At 40.1% G+C, this 15207-nt stretch overlaps 1 protein-coding gene across 4 annotated transcripts in view; it reads left to right on the forward strand.

The window, feature by feature from the left end:
• Nucleotides 1-14834, forward strand: part of exoc3l1 (exocyst complex component 3-like 1) — a 31240-nt gene extending 16406 nt beyond the window's left edge. For 2 of the 4 annotated variants that reach the window (XM_047381224.1, XM_047381244.1), the window contains 12 exons: nt 1677-1889; nt 3178-3377; nt 3477-3695; nt 4585-4655; nt 6767-6884; nt 7126-7251; nt 7557-7657; nt 7842-7958; nt 8040-8310; nt 9868-10023; nt 11870-12006; nt 13809-14834. In XM_047381224.1, the coding sequence (XP_047237180.1) occupies nt 1677-1889; nt 3178-3377; nt 3477-3695; nt 4585-4655; nt 6767-6884; nt 7126-7251; nt 7557-7657; nt 7842-7958; nt 8040-8310; nt 9868-10023; nt 11870-12006; nt 13809-13995 (1916 nt within the window). In that variant the 3' untranslated portion in view covers nt 13996-14834. The remainder of the gene's footprint in view (nt 1-1676; nt 1890-3177; nt 3378-3476; nt 3696-4584; nt 4656-6766; nt 6885-7125; nt 7252-7556; nt 7658-7841; nt 7959-8039; nt 8311-9867; nt 10024-11869; nt 12007-13808) is intronic. The other 2 variants (XM_047381234.1, XM_047381249.1) reach the window with 2 other exon arrangements.
• Nucleotides 14835-15207: the final 373 nt, after the last annotated feature.

Raw genomic sequence — 15207 nt, forward strand, 5'->3', positions numbered from 1 at the left:
CAAGTTTATATTTTAGCAAATTCCTAGAAACATTGAAATATTTTGTTTAAATACCATGTTTTAACAAGTTCTGTTATCATTAATTACTATTTTAAAATGCGTGTTAATTACGACTTATTGGACCTAGATCAACTTTTCCTGTAAAGTGTTTTATATAAAGTCCTTCAAAAACATAATAAAAGCATCTAATTTGGTTTTCCAAACACACAGACGTCCTGTTGATGCAACTCCTCCCACAGCAGGTTGACACTTCTTCACTATCAGGATGTCCACAAAATACAGTTAAAAGCCTTCAGCTGATTCAAAATGCTGCAGCAAGAGTTCTGATGAAAATTAAAAAGAGAGATCATATTTCTCCTACTTTAGCTTCCCTTCATTGGCTCCCTGTTAAATTTAGAACATAATTTAAAATTCTCCTCCTCACATATAAAGCCCTTAATGATCTAGCTCCATCATACATCAGAGATCTGATTGTTCTATATGTTCCTAACAGAGCACTTCGTTCTCAGACTGCAGGTTTACTGGTGGTTCCTAGAGTCTCTAGAAGTAGAATGGGAGGCAGATCCTTTAGTTATCAGGCTCCTCTCCTGTGGAACCAGCTCCCAGTTTTAGTCCATGAGGCAGACACCCTGTCTACTTTTAAGGCTAGGCTTAAAACTTTCCTTTTTGATAAAGCTTATAGTTAGAGTGGCTTAGGTTATCCTGAGCTATCTCTGTAGTTATGCTGCTATAGGCTTAGGCTGCTGGAGGACATAATGACCACTTTCACCCTCTTCGCTACATTCTCACACTACTCTCCAATTTTGCATTATTTGCTGTTATTTCAGTTTTTAACTTTATGTTTTCTCTATTCTCTTCCTAGAAGCTACACCTGGCCTGGCTCTGTGTCTACCTGTGACACCTTTCTGGAGAGGGGAATCGTCCGAGCTTCTGCTGCCAACAACTTAATGCTCACCCTCAACCGATGATCCACTTGGCCCTGTCTTTTAGTGTTTAACACTTTCTCCCTCCTAGACAAAGCTACTGACTGAGCTTCTACTGTGACTAACTCTATGTGCTTTTTTTGAAAACTGGCTCAGAGTTTATCTGTTCTTTCTTTCTAGATGAAACGACTAAAGGAGCTACATCCATTAACATTTACTTTTCCTTCCCATAGAAAGTACTCCTGGATCAGTGCTTCTTTGTTCTTTTTGTGTCTCTGCTCTGTTCTCTCAAACCTCCAGTAGGTCGTGGCAGATGGCCGCTCACACTGAGCCTGGTTCTGCTGGAGGTTTCTTCCTGTTAAAAGGGAGTTTTTCCTCTCCAGTGTCGCTACATGCATGCTCAGTATGAGGGATTGCTGCAAAGTCAACGTCAGTGACTGTCCACTGTCTCTACTTGCTCATCCAGGAGGAGTGAATGCTGCAAGTCACTGACTGGATGAAATCTGCTGGGTTTCCTTAGACAGAAAAACTTTTTATCCAATTTGAATAAACAACTGAATCTGACTGCACTGTTCAATGGTTAGGACTAATTAGAATGTATGTACCTGACTGTTGTGAAGTGCCTTGAGACGACATGTGTTGTGAATTGGCGCTATATAAATAAACTGAATTGAATTGAATTGACACAGGGTTCACTTCCTGAGAGGCTAACATTAGTTGAACATTCTGTCTTCTGTTTCTGGCTCTTTATAGTACGGAGCATGGTGCTGGAGACGGAGCGTCTGGTGGAGTCCAGGCGGCTCCTGGAGGCCCACTCACGGCTGATGGATCTGGAGCGCTGGCAGGACGACATCCTCTGGCAGCTCCACGGGGCTGCTGGGATGGCAGGAAGTTCGCTCAGCAGCGAAGACAAGGAGCTGGTGGCCAAATATTTCTCTGGAGTAGGGCAGCTGGTGGACGCCCTGGGTGAGGACATCTCTGAGGCACAGTTGACTATGTAATGCTAAAAACATCTAAAAAGAAAAGCTGTAGATTTTCCCCTTCATGTTCCACAAAACTAAACACTATATGAACTCACTTATTAATCTTTTCACATTCTTCTGCATTTTTAATGTCAACTTTATTAAATCAGGAAATAAATAATATGGAGATCTATTGCCCCTTTTACACAGATGTCCTGGTCAACATCTGCAGTGGGTCTGGTGAACAAATTAACACAACAGTACTAACACATTGCTATCTAATCAATATACAGTCCTGCTCAGACCTGTACATGCAGTGCCCTGTCAGAACACCAAGCCATGTCCAAAGCTCCACCATCTAGATGTTAATTAGAAGGGAAGTTGAAGAATGTGGAGGTACTTCTCATTCTTTACTACTTCATCCACTTTGGCAGTGAAACAAGCCCTCAGCATGATGCTGCCACCACCACCACCACCATGCTTGACAGTTGTTTTAAGTTTAAAAGCCTCAAACAGATTCTCATTCTTGTCATTGAGATCATTGGTAGGGATTTGTTAAATCCACACAGGGTCCAAATTAGTATGTCCAGGGTACACGATGGATGGATGGATGGATGGATGGATGGATGGATGGATGGATGGATGGATGGATGGATGGATGGATGGATGGATGGATGGATGGATGGATGGATGCCGCCATCATCATCATGCTTGGCAGCTGGTACAGAGTTCTGAGCTCTAAAAGCCTCATTTTGACACGTTCAAACATACTTGACGCTGTAACAGAATATCTCAATCGTTGTCTTATCTGAGTGTGAAACCTTTCTCCAGATAGCATTTGGCTTGTCCAGATAAGCTTGAATGTGTTGACTTTCTCAGTGAGAACTCTTTCAGTCCATGGTGATTAAAAACTTGCTTCACTTTGGACAGTGACACCAATGTTCCAGCATCTTGCGGATTATGTCACACTTGAGCCTTGGTAGTTACTGGGCTGTACTTGAGCATCCTAACCATTGTCCTTTCTCCGGAGGGTGACTGTTTGGGCGAGATAATAGATGGTTTATATTGAGGTACACTGGTCAGGGATTAATTGGTCATTCTTTTTTTAGCGGCAGTAAGCTCATATTTTTATTTTATTTTATATGATCTTTAACCAATAAAAGATTTCAACTTGTAAAATTAGATAACTTCATCCTAGAAAAAAGCTAGAAATACATGAAGAAATTTGATCTCTCTGTGAAAGCAGTGTGAAAACATGAGATGTAACTTCACCATCCGGTCTGTTGCTGCAGGGAAGGAGTTGTGGGCGGTGGTGAGCAGCTCTCTGGCTCTGGCCCGCCAGAATCCCACCCCCTTCGTATCAGCTGTGAGGATAGTGGAGCGGGAGGAGGCCCTGGACCGAGCTCTGCTGGCGGAGAGAGGTGGGGCCACAGGCGGCAGCAGGCCCCTGCCTGCAGGGCGACCTCGCTGCTGGAGAGCTTGCTTCTTCCAGGTCAGCATTACCTGAGAACAAAACTGAAACATGAAAAACTTCAACTGTTCTCCATATGTATGTTCCAGCTTGTCATCTCTCTCATTTTTTTAACTTCAGGTACTAGAGGAGGCAGTTTCTGCACGGTTTCGCAGCGTTTCCTATCTGCACACACGTGGACCGGGTTTGGCGGGTCACCTCTCTGCTCTGCAGCACGCTGTCATGGCAGACCTGGCCACAGTACGCCACCTGCTGGAGCACTGCGTCCCACCACATTACCAGCTGACTGCAGCTTATCTGAGAGCCAGCCACCGCTGTTTACATGCTCACCTGGCGCAGGTCAGCGATGTTCACCTGCAACACCCGTAAAGAAAATGCTCAAAGACTCCTACAATTTTAAATGGAAATGGGGTCTCAACAAGTGTTTTGTTTCATTGACAGATGTGGTGCATGAGAAAAATTTTCCAGACTTTCTTCTTTTTTGATTTTCTAAATGATATAAAAGTCTAAAAATCCATTACAATGCAGTGATTTTCATACTGGTTTATACTAACTTGACAGGCTATGTCATTGATTTGCCATATCACACCTTTGTTTTAACATTTATCTGCATTTAGGTTTTAGACTTACTAAATGAATAAACACCATTTTACTACCGCTTAGTCTCTGGAAAACTTTAAATTCAGGTTGAGCTGGACCTGTTGATCTTAAGCTGGCTATAAAATGCCTAACAAATCAATAAAAGTATTGTTTTTAGGAATTTAAAAACAAAACATAATTACTAAATTGCCTAAACAGTATTTTAAAACCTCTGCATTTATCTATTCCATCCATTTCTCATTGGACAAACCAACAAGTTATAGATTCTGAAAGACAAGGGATCTAGATTAGTTCAGATGCCACAATAGTAGTTCAATTACCTCAAAAAACCCCAACAAAAATCAGATCCAATTTGTCTCATTAGGAAAGAAATCAGAAAACAGGAAGTTTGTTCTAAAAAAAAAGGTGTTGGAACCTTGTTAAAGCCTCACTGGTTGGTGTTTGTTGACATTTTCATGTGGTTGATTTGTAAAATTTCTATCTCACAATTGTTCAGTTAAACGCAGACTGATTTACGTTGACATTTATATTTTGATTCACACACTTTCACACGTGTGTAGTGAGAAAGTTTCAATATTTTTATCTTTTTTGAAAGCATTTCCACATGTAAGTGTTGTTTGTGGCCTAGGTTAGCAGCTGGGATCTGGAGAGCGGTGAAATATTTGCTGTGCTCAACTGGGTGCTGCATATCTACAACAGGTGAGTCTCGTCACCAACAAATGAACAAGGAATGCTTTTGTATTGTTCAGGAATAGAATACCATAGGTTTGATGGGGTCTTTTTACAGTAGTAGCAGTGCTGCAAATGCACCAGGATTAGCCAAAAGGTTACTTTTTATCTGCAGTCTTTGGACAGGAGAAACAACAAGATAAAACATACAAACAACACTGAAAATATAAATACTGGATAAGGACAGGAAAAAAAGGAAAATAGATTATGAAAAAATATTTGTATAAACCAGGTCCCTTTTTTATTTTCATATTTAAAAAAATAAAATATAATCAGATTATTATTATTAAAACAGAGTATTTATTTTAGATGCTATGTATTTGGTGCTATATATTAAAACTTGCGATGCTGTCTTGTTTATGGTTGGAAAGGACCAAGTGCAGAGTGTGGTTGTGGCAAAAAATATAAAATAAATGTTTTATATATAATATAAAAATAAGGAAACTCACAGAGGTAATCATTGGCGGAACAAGTCTTGGAACACACAGGTGGAGAAACAGGCAGGGTAACAGAGAACATGCAGTGGATGAAGAGAGAGGAATCAGGAGCTTAAATACTGAGGCGGTGGTGGAGAAGTGACAAACCAACAAAAAAAAAGAGGAAACGTGGAGCAGCTGTGACAGAAGGCGAGGAGGGAAGCTGATGGAGAGAGACTAATTAATACAAATGGATCTGAACTGAGATGCAAAAAAAACGACCAATCCTAAAGAAACGCCTCTCTAACAATAATGAACACATGGAAATTAACTGAGAAAGGCAAGACCTTAAGAACATAAAAACAAGGACATGATCAAAACACAAAAACAGAAGAAAACCAAAACCCAAACACCTGTGGATCATGACTGATGTAGTCAGTGTCACCATGCTGCCACCCTTTAATTTACCTCATGTAGTCCTGAAGTAAATGCTTAAGTTATTAGTACCTTTAGTCACAGGCTAGTTACTGAGTTAACTTAGAGTGGCTGTGAAAACCTGCAGACCCACAGACACTTAATAAGTATCTGTAAGAGACTATGATACTAAAGCAAGAATAGATTATGCCCTGAGCTGCCTCTCATAAATAAGCCTCACAGGTCCCTTAATGGCTTTAGCAAAGAACGTGGAACAAACACCCTGACCAGGAATATCTGTTTAACACCGTTGATTTTGTTACATTACAAGCAGAAGCTTTTATGTATATTTGGGGATTGATGAGATTTACCAGAACAAAGCATGTTTTACAAAACAACTAAAAAGTGTAAAAATCATTTATATTCTGCCCCCTTTACTCTGATATCCCTAGATGAAACTGAATGCATTCATTTGGCTTCTGAAGTCACTAAATTAGTGAATAGAGTCCATCTGTTTGTAATATAACCTCAGTATAAATCCAGTTGTTCTCTGATGGCCTCAGAGGTTTTTTTTAGAGAACATTAATGAACAAACATCATGAGGACCAAACAGAGCAGACAGGTCAGGGAGAACGTTATGGAGAAGTTTATAGCAGAATCAGGTTATCAAACAATATTTCACCTAAACCGACAGGACAGGCCAGAAGAGCATTAATCAGAAAGCAGCAAAGATGCCCATGGTAACTCTGGAGGAGCTGCAGAGATTCATAACTCAGGTGTAGGAATCTGTGGAAAGAAACTATTAACTGTGCACTCCACAAATCTGGCTTTCATGGAGGAGTTACAAGAAGAAAAGCATTATTAAAAAGAAAGCCTTGATAAGAGCCCGTTTTAAGTTTGTCACAAGCCAGGAGACACAAGATTTGAAAGAAGGTGCTTAGGTCAGATTAGGCAAAAAACAATTAACTTTTTGTCCTAAAAAATAGAAAATCCGCTCTCTATCTCCCGCGTCTATCTTTTTTATCCACAATCAAATATTTAAAGCTATTCTCACTGAAAGTCAATGTCTGTAAAAGGAGCTATAATAATTTAAAAATATTATCTCAGTTTAAAAATCCTACCTTTCTAACTTGTGTTAGACTTCAGTGTCAATAAGTACAGAGTTTATAAGTGCAGCATTAAAGTGAATAATTAAGCCAAGCATCCAGACATGTTGGACGATAAACAATCAGAGGGTTTTCTTATTGGCAGCCAAGATATGATGGGACATCCAGAGTTGATCACGGAGACGGAGAGAGCAGAGCTGGGACCTCTCATCTCCACCGAGGGGCTCGAGCAGCTGCAGAGCAAATATGTGCAGAGTGTCCGGGTGAGTCGAGCAGAATCATTTCTTCAACATTACTCAGAAAATAATCTGTACTTTCTGCTGAAAACTCTGTCCGAGTGAGGTGCGGACAGTTACGCAGATTTAAGAAGAAGCTTTAGATGCTGCATCATCACACAAAATACAACAAACATATTTAACAAATTCTAAATATTTCAACTTAGAGGAATGGAGATCTGCTCTGAGGAGCCACACTGACCTTTAGTTCATTTCTGTGGGTTTGCAGAAGAGTGTATCTGAGTGGATGCACAAGGCTCTGCAGGTGGAGCTGCAGGACTGGCAGAGAGATCAGGAGCCAGATACAGACCATGAAGGTTTCTACCAAACCAGTCTGCCCACCATCATCACACAGGTGAGGATTCTGCACAAACATGAAACACAGTGCAGTTTTTTATGTTTTCCGTCCTTCCTTCTTTTATCTTATAGTGTTTAAATGCAGATAACAACTAACAATCACTGGTCAAGTAACAGTTTCTCATAATGTAACTGGAGAGAGATTGAATTAAAACTTATTAATCAGATCATAATGATCTATATCTGCCTCCACTCCCAGGATCCTTGCACTTTAAAGACACTATCTACTTATTGCTTAGTAAAAAATGCTTCCTGCTGTTTTCAGGCTGGATAATTTGTGTCACTGTGTTTATCGGCTGCCAGATGCTGGAGGAGAACACCCGGGTGGCTCTGATGATTGGAGAATCACTGCGAGATCAAACCATTCAAATGGGGCTGTACGAGATAGAGAACCTACTCAACAGGTGTGTTTTTGAGATGCTGCCTGATCATTCATGCACCTGCATGGTTGAGTCTTGACAATTAAAGCGTTTATCTGTTCTTCTTCTGGTCCTTCTTGTCATGTAAACAAAGATGTATTCGTTTGGACTTTAAGCCTTGTTTTGTTCTGCATAAACAAGTCAATGCATGTTTCAATATAACCTTCAGGTTTCGGGAAGCTCTAGTTGAATTTGGGAAGGAGCACCGCAGGGATCGGACCAACAACAAAAATAAGTTCTACCTCCACTACCTGCTGGCTTCCATCAGCAATTGCATCATTCTCAAGTAAGACATGATGTGACCTTAAACCTTCCCATCACCATACTCTACACTTCTAAGTTCGGCATCATCTTGTGCTCAATGCAGAAAGTCCACAGAGAGCCTTCAGCAGCAGCAGTCCTCCCGCTCTGCAGGACAGTTCTCTCGGACTCCCCCTAACCCTCTGGCCGCTCTGGATCGGGCGGTGCGGCGGGCGTGTCGTCTGGTGATGGATCAGTTGTTGCTGGAACTTCAGCCCTTCCTTCCCTGCCTGCTGACCCGACCCTGGCTGGTCCAGGGTGATCCCGTTCCGAAACTGTGCAGCGTTTTGGAAAGTCACTTGGACTTGTATGGTCGAGTGCGGCCGCCCTGCTGGCAGGTAATCAATTCGTTTTGGAGACTTTGCTTTCAGCTGTATTCAACACCTTCAACATTTTCATGTTTTATCACATTACAATCCCAGACCAACAGTAAGTAGTCCATAATTCTGAAATTAAGGAAAATTACTATTTAAAATGTTCTACAAATAAAGATCTGAAAAGTATGGCATGCATATGTATTCAGCCCTCTTTACTCCAATGTCCCTAAATGAAATCCAGTGCAACTAATTGCCTTACCAAAAAAAAACAAAACCTAATTTAACAATCAAGTCTCAGCATAAATCCAGCTGTTCTGTTTATGGCCTAAGAAATCTGTTAGAGAACAACGTAAACAACCAGCATCGTGCAAACCAAGGAACATCTGACAGGTCAGGGTTCAAGTTGTCGAGATGTTTATAGCTGGCTTATGTTATAAAACAATATCCCAAGCTTTGAACATTTCATGGAGTTCTGTTCAATCCATTTTCTGATACTGGACAACGGCAAACCTACCAAGTCACGCTTGTCTACCTAAACGGTCAGGCTAAGAAAGCAAAGCATTAACAAAAGAACCAACCAAGAAGCCCATTGTAACTCTGGATGAGCTACAGGGACCCAGGTTGAGAATCTGACAGGACTCTATGTTTGGACTTTATGGAAAAGTGACAAAAGAAAACAATTGTCAAAAGCAAGCCATTAGTTCACCACGAGCCTTGAGGGAGAAACAGCAAACATGCAAGAAGGTGCTCTCATCAAAAGACACCAAAATGTACCCTTTTAGCCCATGAAAAAAAACTGTGTGACCAGAAATTAACAATGCACATCTGCCTGACACACCATATCCATGGTTAAACATGGTGTTGGTAGCATCATGCTATGGCGATCCTTCTCTTCAGCAGGTACAGTAAAGCTGAGAGGATGGATGGAGCTAAATACAGGATAATCACAGAAGAAAACCTGTTAGGTGCTGCAACAGACACCTGGGCAGAGATTCACCTCCCAGCAGGACAGCGATCCTAAACAGACAGCCAGACCCACAATGAGACCTACAGACCTACAACAAGAATCTGTGGCAACACTGGAAAATAACTGAGCTTGAGCAATTTTCCACAGAATAATGGGCAAAAATGTCAGTCTCTAGATGTGCAAAGCTGGTAGAAACATACCCAAAAGGCTTGCAGCTGTAACTGTAGTGAAAGGTATTCTTCAACGCATTGACTCATGAGGCTGAATACAAATACACGCCACAACTTTCAGGTTTTCATTGTCCAAAAAATAAATAAATCTGTAACTTTTCCCTTCCCCTTCACAACTGCACACTACTTTGAGTTGGTCTATAACATAAAATTCTAATGAATACATTGTGTTTATAGTTATATATATATATGTTCAAGTGATATGAATACTTTTGCAAGGCACCATTTCTGTACTTTACTCTGTGTTTCAACAATCCGAGTTTAAATATCTGCAGTTTGGGAAACTGATCATTTTGACTTGTTTCCCGAAGGAGAATACATTTTACTCTGCTTATCTGAGCATGTTCAGTCACAGCACTCTCCTGTTTCCTGTGACTGCAGCGGCTGCAGGAGGAGGCCCAGTGGCTGATGGTGGTGGAGTACGTCCGGGCCTTGATGCAGAAGAAGCTGGTGTGTCGCAGCGGCGAGGAGAGGAAGCAGCTCGCTCAGCAGATGCTTCAGGATGACCAGCTGTTCAGAGAAGTCTTCCACAGCCTGGTAAGGATATTAATTTATTAAATTAACTGACTCTTTTTGTCCTGTCGGATTCATTAATGCGAAGCAACATATTTTAGTATCACAGTCTTATATAGATTTTATTAAGCTGTCAGTATTGCAACAGCTGTGAGAAGACATAACAGACAGTTTAATAAACCGTTTTAAATTGGATCTTTGGGCCATTTGTTACAAAGGCACATTTTTAGCTAATGCTTTAAAAAAATGTATCAGTGAAACTCAGTGTCCTCAAAAGAACTTTTATCTGAAAAATAACTGGCAAATAAACTATGATGAAAGAGGCCTTAAAAAAAAATTCAACCATTTGAGTCAGGTGTGTTGGAGGAATAGGGTTGCATCTAAAAGTAGCAGGATAGTAACTCTCAAGGACTGGATTAGGGCACCTTTGCTTTATTTGAACCCTTTGCAGCAGCCTCCGCTCCAGGTAAAGATGTGTAAAAAACCTTAAAATAAATTATTCTTATTGCAGAAGCATAATCTTCCTATTTCTTCATGTGGTGTAAGTTTTACCAGAGGCATAAATGACTTGAGTCAGAGGCTCCATTTCTCTTAGCCACTCTTCATGATAGGAAAAACAAGAGAACATACCATCCAAGTATTGCAAAGCAAGTTGTTTTTTTTTATATAGAGCACTATTCATACAGGGAACGTGACATCAAGTGAACAACAGAAAGACAAAAACAAAGCACAAGCATAAAAATAAATGTTTCAAACTGTTTATTAGTCAGATTCTTTAGTAAGTCATGCATATGTGGGCTTATCTTCATAGATCAGAACATGGTACAACAGAATAGCTCAACTAAACTTGGTCATACAGTAACAGCAACAATTAAAAAGATTTAGTCTACCTGATGGTCTGGACACAAGGCCTATGTTTAAGGAAATGCCTGAAACCTTGGGGGTTCTTAGTTTCTACGTTGTCTTAGTTCAAGTTGAATAAATCATTTTTTTGTGCCATGTGTTGTATTTATCTACCTTTAAAACTCAGTAATCACTAGATGTCTGTAAAACCTGCACGGTTTTACAGTTCTCCCTGTGCATGCATGGATTCTCACCAGGTACTCCGGCTTCCTCCCACAGTCCAAAGACATGCTTGTTAGGTTAATTGGTCTCTCTAAATTGCCCTTAGGTGTATGAATGAGTGTGTGCATGGTTGTTTGTGTGTTGCCCTGCGATGGATTGGGTTCCAGGGTGTACCCCGCCTCCCGTCCATAGACTTCTGGAGATAAGCACCAGCTTCCCCGCGACCCACTATGGTAGAAGTGGTATAGAAAATGACTGACTGACTGTTTACTTCATAACAGAAGTTCAGGAAAGATGTGCAACCGTATCTGTATGCAGTTGTCCACCAACACGGCGGAGGCTGAATCATGATTTAAAGGCTGCGCTTTACCCTGCAGTGATGTTCTGGATCTGGAAATCTCAAAGACAGGAATATTGTGTCATGTCATTTTAACAGATCCCAAATTTTATGCCAATGTGGTAAAAACACATCTTAACAGAAAACCACACGAAGTAGAGCTTATTATTAGTCTTAGCTTATTAGAAACTATTAGTTTCTCTTTGGCAAAGTTTATTAGTTTTTTGCAGCAATGTAACGCACTGTAAAAAAATATTGTTTGTATGTCTTGTAACCATTAACCAGTTTCAAAAAACGTATTCACCTCTTTTCCCAGGGTCATGTAAAGAAATCAGAAAAGGTTCAAAACGTTTTAACAGTATTATAATGATGTAATCAACAATTTCATTAAACAGCATGTAGTATTACATAACAACTTTGGTACCTTTCGTATCTGTAAAACCCAGTGGGGACGCCTCTCTGTCTCAGCAGGAAAGTGAGGTGTCAGTTCCTGAAGTTAATCCTTTGGCTTTACTCCCCGTCCTGGCTGACTTCATCCGTCTCAAGGATCCGGGCATGCTCACTCTGGAGATTTCTGGACTTGCAGCCAAATATCCGGACATCAGGTGGCCCTTTTCTACATAAAGTGATGTAGCCATACGCAGAATTTTTCTTCCACAAACAGTCATGTTCATGATATGAAGGCATGTCTGTAGCACGCTGTTCTTGCTTTTAAATAAATTTAACCTCCGCTGAATCAGAATGCTGTCAGACTATTTGGCTGTGGACTCCAGGCACAATCCTACGTGTGGTTGAAAACACTGCACTTTACCCTTAATGTACCATTCCCACAGTGACACATGGTCATGGCAGCATCATGCTGTGGGGACACTTCTGTTTTAGTGAGGGAACCTTATCAGTTTTGATGGGAAGCTGGATGAAGCTAAATGCAGGAAAATACTAGTTTAAGAATACTGCCAGAGCTTCAGTGAACTGGTTTATACCAAATCATGTGCATGTGTTGGAATGGCCTAGTCAAAGTAAAGACCTAAATCCAATTGGTAAACTCTGGCAAAACTTGAAAATTAATGTTCATGGACACTCTTCATCCAGTCTGACTAAGGTTGTGCTATTTTACAAAGAAGAATAGGCAAATGTTTAGGTCTAGGTGTGCAAAGTTGGTAAGGATAGGACTTACAGCTGTATCTGCAGAAAAAGGTGGTTCTGCAAACTATTGACTCTGTGCGGCTTAATACACTGTTCAGATTTTTATTTGTAAATCATTTTAGAAAACCAGTGTAACAACATACTGTAATTGGCAAGTTGGCTGTGCTCATTATTTTACAGCAAGAGAGCTTAGTAGATTTGGAAAATGTTCAGCACAGCAATCATCAATGTTTTTATGGAAGTTCCTGCAGGTTCACCGTCAGATCAGACCTTGTAATGTTCAAAAAAACTGAAACTAACAAAATAAAATGGACAGCAACATTTTCAAATCTAGTTCATTTGGAAGGGTTGCCAAAAAACCTTCTTTACCCTGAATCTTAGATCTTTGGGCCAAGTGAGAATGTTCATCCAAAAAGCACAATGGCATGATTGGAGAAATCTAAACAGTGTTTCAAGACACAAACTTCACACCAACTGTCAAGCACACTAGTGGAGGTATAATGATTTAGGCTCATTTGAAGCAACAGGATTTTGACACCTTTTAGTAACTGATTTGACCAGGATCTCCTCTGTTTACTAAAGTATTTTAAAGTCAAACGTGAGAATGACTCTGGTTAAAACTGGGTCATCAGCAAAGCAATGATCCCGAACAAGACAGTAGGTTTGGTAAAGAAAGGGTGAAAAAGAAAAGAATCAAGGTGTTGCAATGCCTTGGTCAAACTCAACATCGGAAATTGATAGACCTGCTGTGGTAGGACCTTAGGAGAAATGTGTGGAAGCAAATGTCTGCAAGCTTTAGTGAACTAAAACAATGTTGTGAAGGAAAGGCCTGGAACCTTGGGAGTACTTAGTTTCTACGTTGTCTTAGTTCAAGTCGAATAAATAATTTTTATTGCCATGCGTTGTATTTATCTACCTTTAAAACTCAGTAATCACTAGATGTTCTCACCAGGTACTCCGGTCACAGTCCAGAAACATGACTGTTAGGTTAATTGGTCTCTCTAAATTGTCCTTAGGTGTGTGTGTGTGTGTGTGTGTGTGTGTGTGTGTGGTTGTTTGTCCTGTATGTCTCTGTGTTGCCCTGTGATGGATTGGTGTGCCCTGCCTCTCGCCCGTAGACTGCTGGAGATTGGCACCAGCCCCCCCATGACCCACAATGGAATAAGTGGTGTAGAAGATGAATGAATGTCTGTAAAACCATCAGAGTGTTTGACCTTAGAAACATTTTATAAGGAATCTCCATGTTTCCCTGTTCCCTCAGCGAGGAGCATGTGTCTGTGCTGCTGGACGTCCGAGGTGACGTCTCCAGGGACATCCGGGGGACCGTGCTGGACTTGCTGGAGCAGAGTGCCCCCCCTCTTCCAGCCGGATACCGGCCCATTTTTACAGACATCCTGGTGCCTCCATCCACCATGGCCTTCTGTCTGCCAACAGCCAAGTGTGCGTGACTGGATGGTGGATCAAATCAGGAAAAATATCTTCTTCTGTCTAGATTTCTGTCAATTACCAGAGGATCGTGATGGATCTGTTTCTGCTGCAGTTTATCAGGGATAAAGTTTGTGACTTGCTGGTTCAGGTCTGACTTCTGTCATTTTAAGGGTCTGTTGTGCCTTAAATGATTGTCTATCCACCACAGGTGGTTTTCACAGTTAATGCTACAGATTTACTCTAATATGGGTTGAAAATATGCTTAATAAATGCTGAAAACGTTATCAGTAATGACATAGAGCTCTATTCAGAGAATATTTGTTTCCCTAAGGGGTCTATAGTAAAATTATGTGCACCGGTTTGGGAATTCATTCCAAGCTAACCTACAGTGTATCCAGTTTTCATGAAAGATATTTGTTTCACTTGCCCATGTATTTGTGTAAAAATTCATCAAATATTTTTAGCGTTCTATTAGAGGCATGTTAACATTAACATAAACAAGCAAATCTAGGAGTGAATACATAAGAATCTACCCCCAGTGAATGCATTAATGTTTTGTTATATCAGTTACAGATGTTAACTCTGGTTTAAAATAATTACTTCCTTTAATACTATTAGGTCTTTTTTTTTTTTCCAAAAACTGGGCTTCATCCAAGTTTTCTCTATATTTGTTGTTTATACCAGATGTTTTTAATCTGTTCTTGTGTATTTATTGTATTTATGAGGTTTTTCTTTGTTGCTTTTCAGTTGCTGGTGTTTCATGTTTTTGTATCAAGATTATTTTTTGCAAATAAATTCCTCATGTGCGCACTATAAATTCAATCACATGAAAGCTTAAATAAATTCTTTCTGAAGTAGACTTCTGGAAACTTTGTTTTCAGTGTTTCTTAATCACACACTATGGATAAATTGTTTATCCAGAACATTCTGGATAAATTACCTGTACATTTTGAGTACGGATGCTGTAGCTGTAATATAAATACCAGAAATTTACATCTGTATTTATGAAGTGGCTTCTCATTTTTTTGAAAAGGCTCAGTGTACCGTTTCAGGTTGGTTTGGATCATTTCAAAGGCAAAGCTGACAGTTAATCAGCGACATAAGAACTGTAAATATTATGAGGCTTAAATAAAAAGAACACTAGAGAATAGCATTTCTAAAATAACTTGTGTAGTTTGACGTATTCAGAATTTTTGTACAGGTAAAAATAAATTTGTAAAATATATATATAT

This window comes from Girardinichthys multiradiatus, chromosome 2, assembly GCF_021462225.1.
Source record: "Girardinichthys multiradiatus isolate DD_20200921_A chromosome 2, DD_fGirMul_XY1, whole genome shotgun sequence".
Lineage (NCBI taxonomy): Eukaryota > Metazoa > Chordata > Actinopteri > Cyprinodontiformes > Goodeidae > Girardinichthys > Girardinichthys multiradiatus.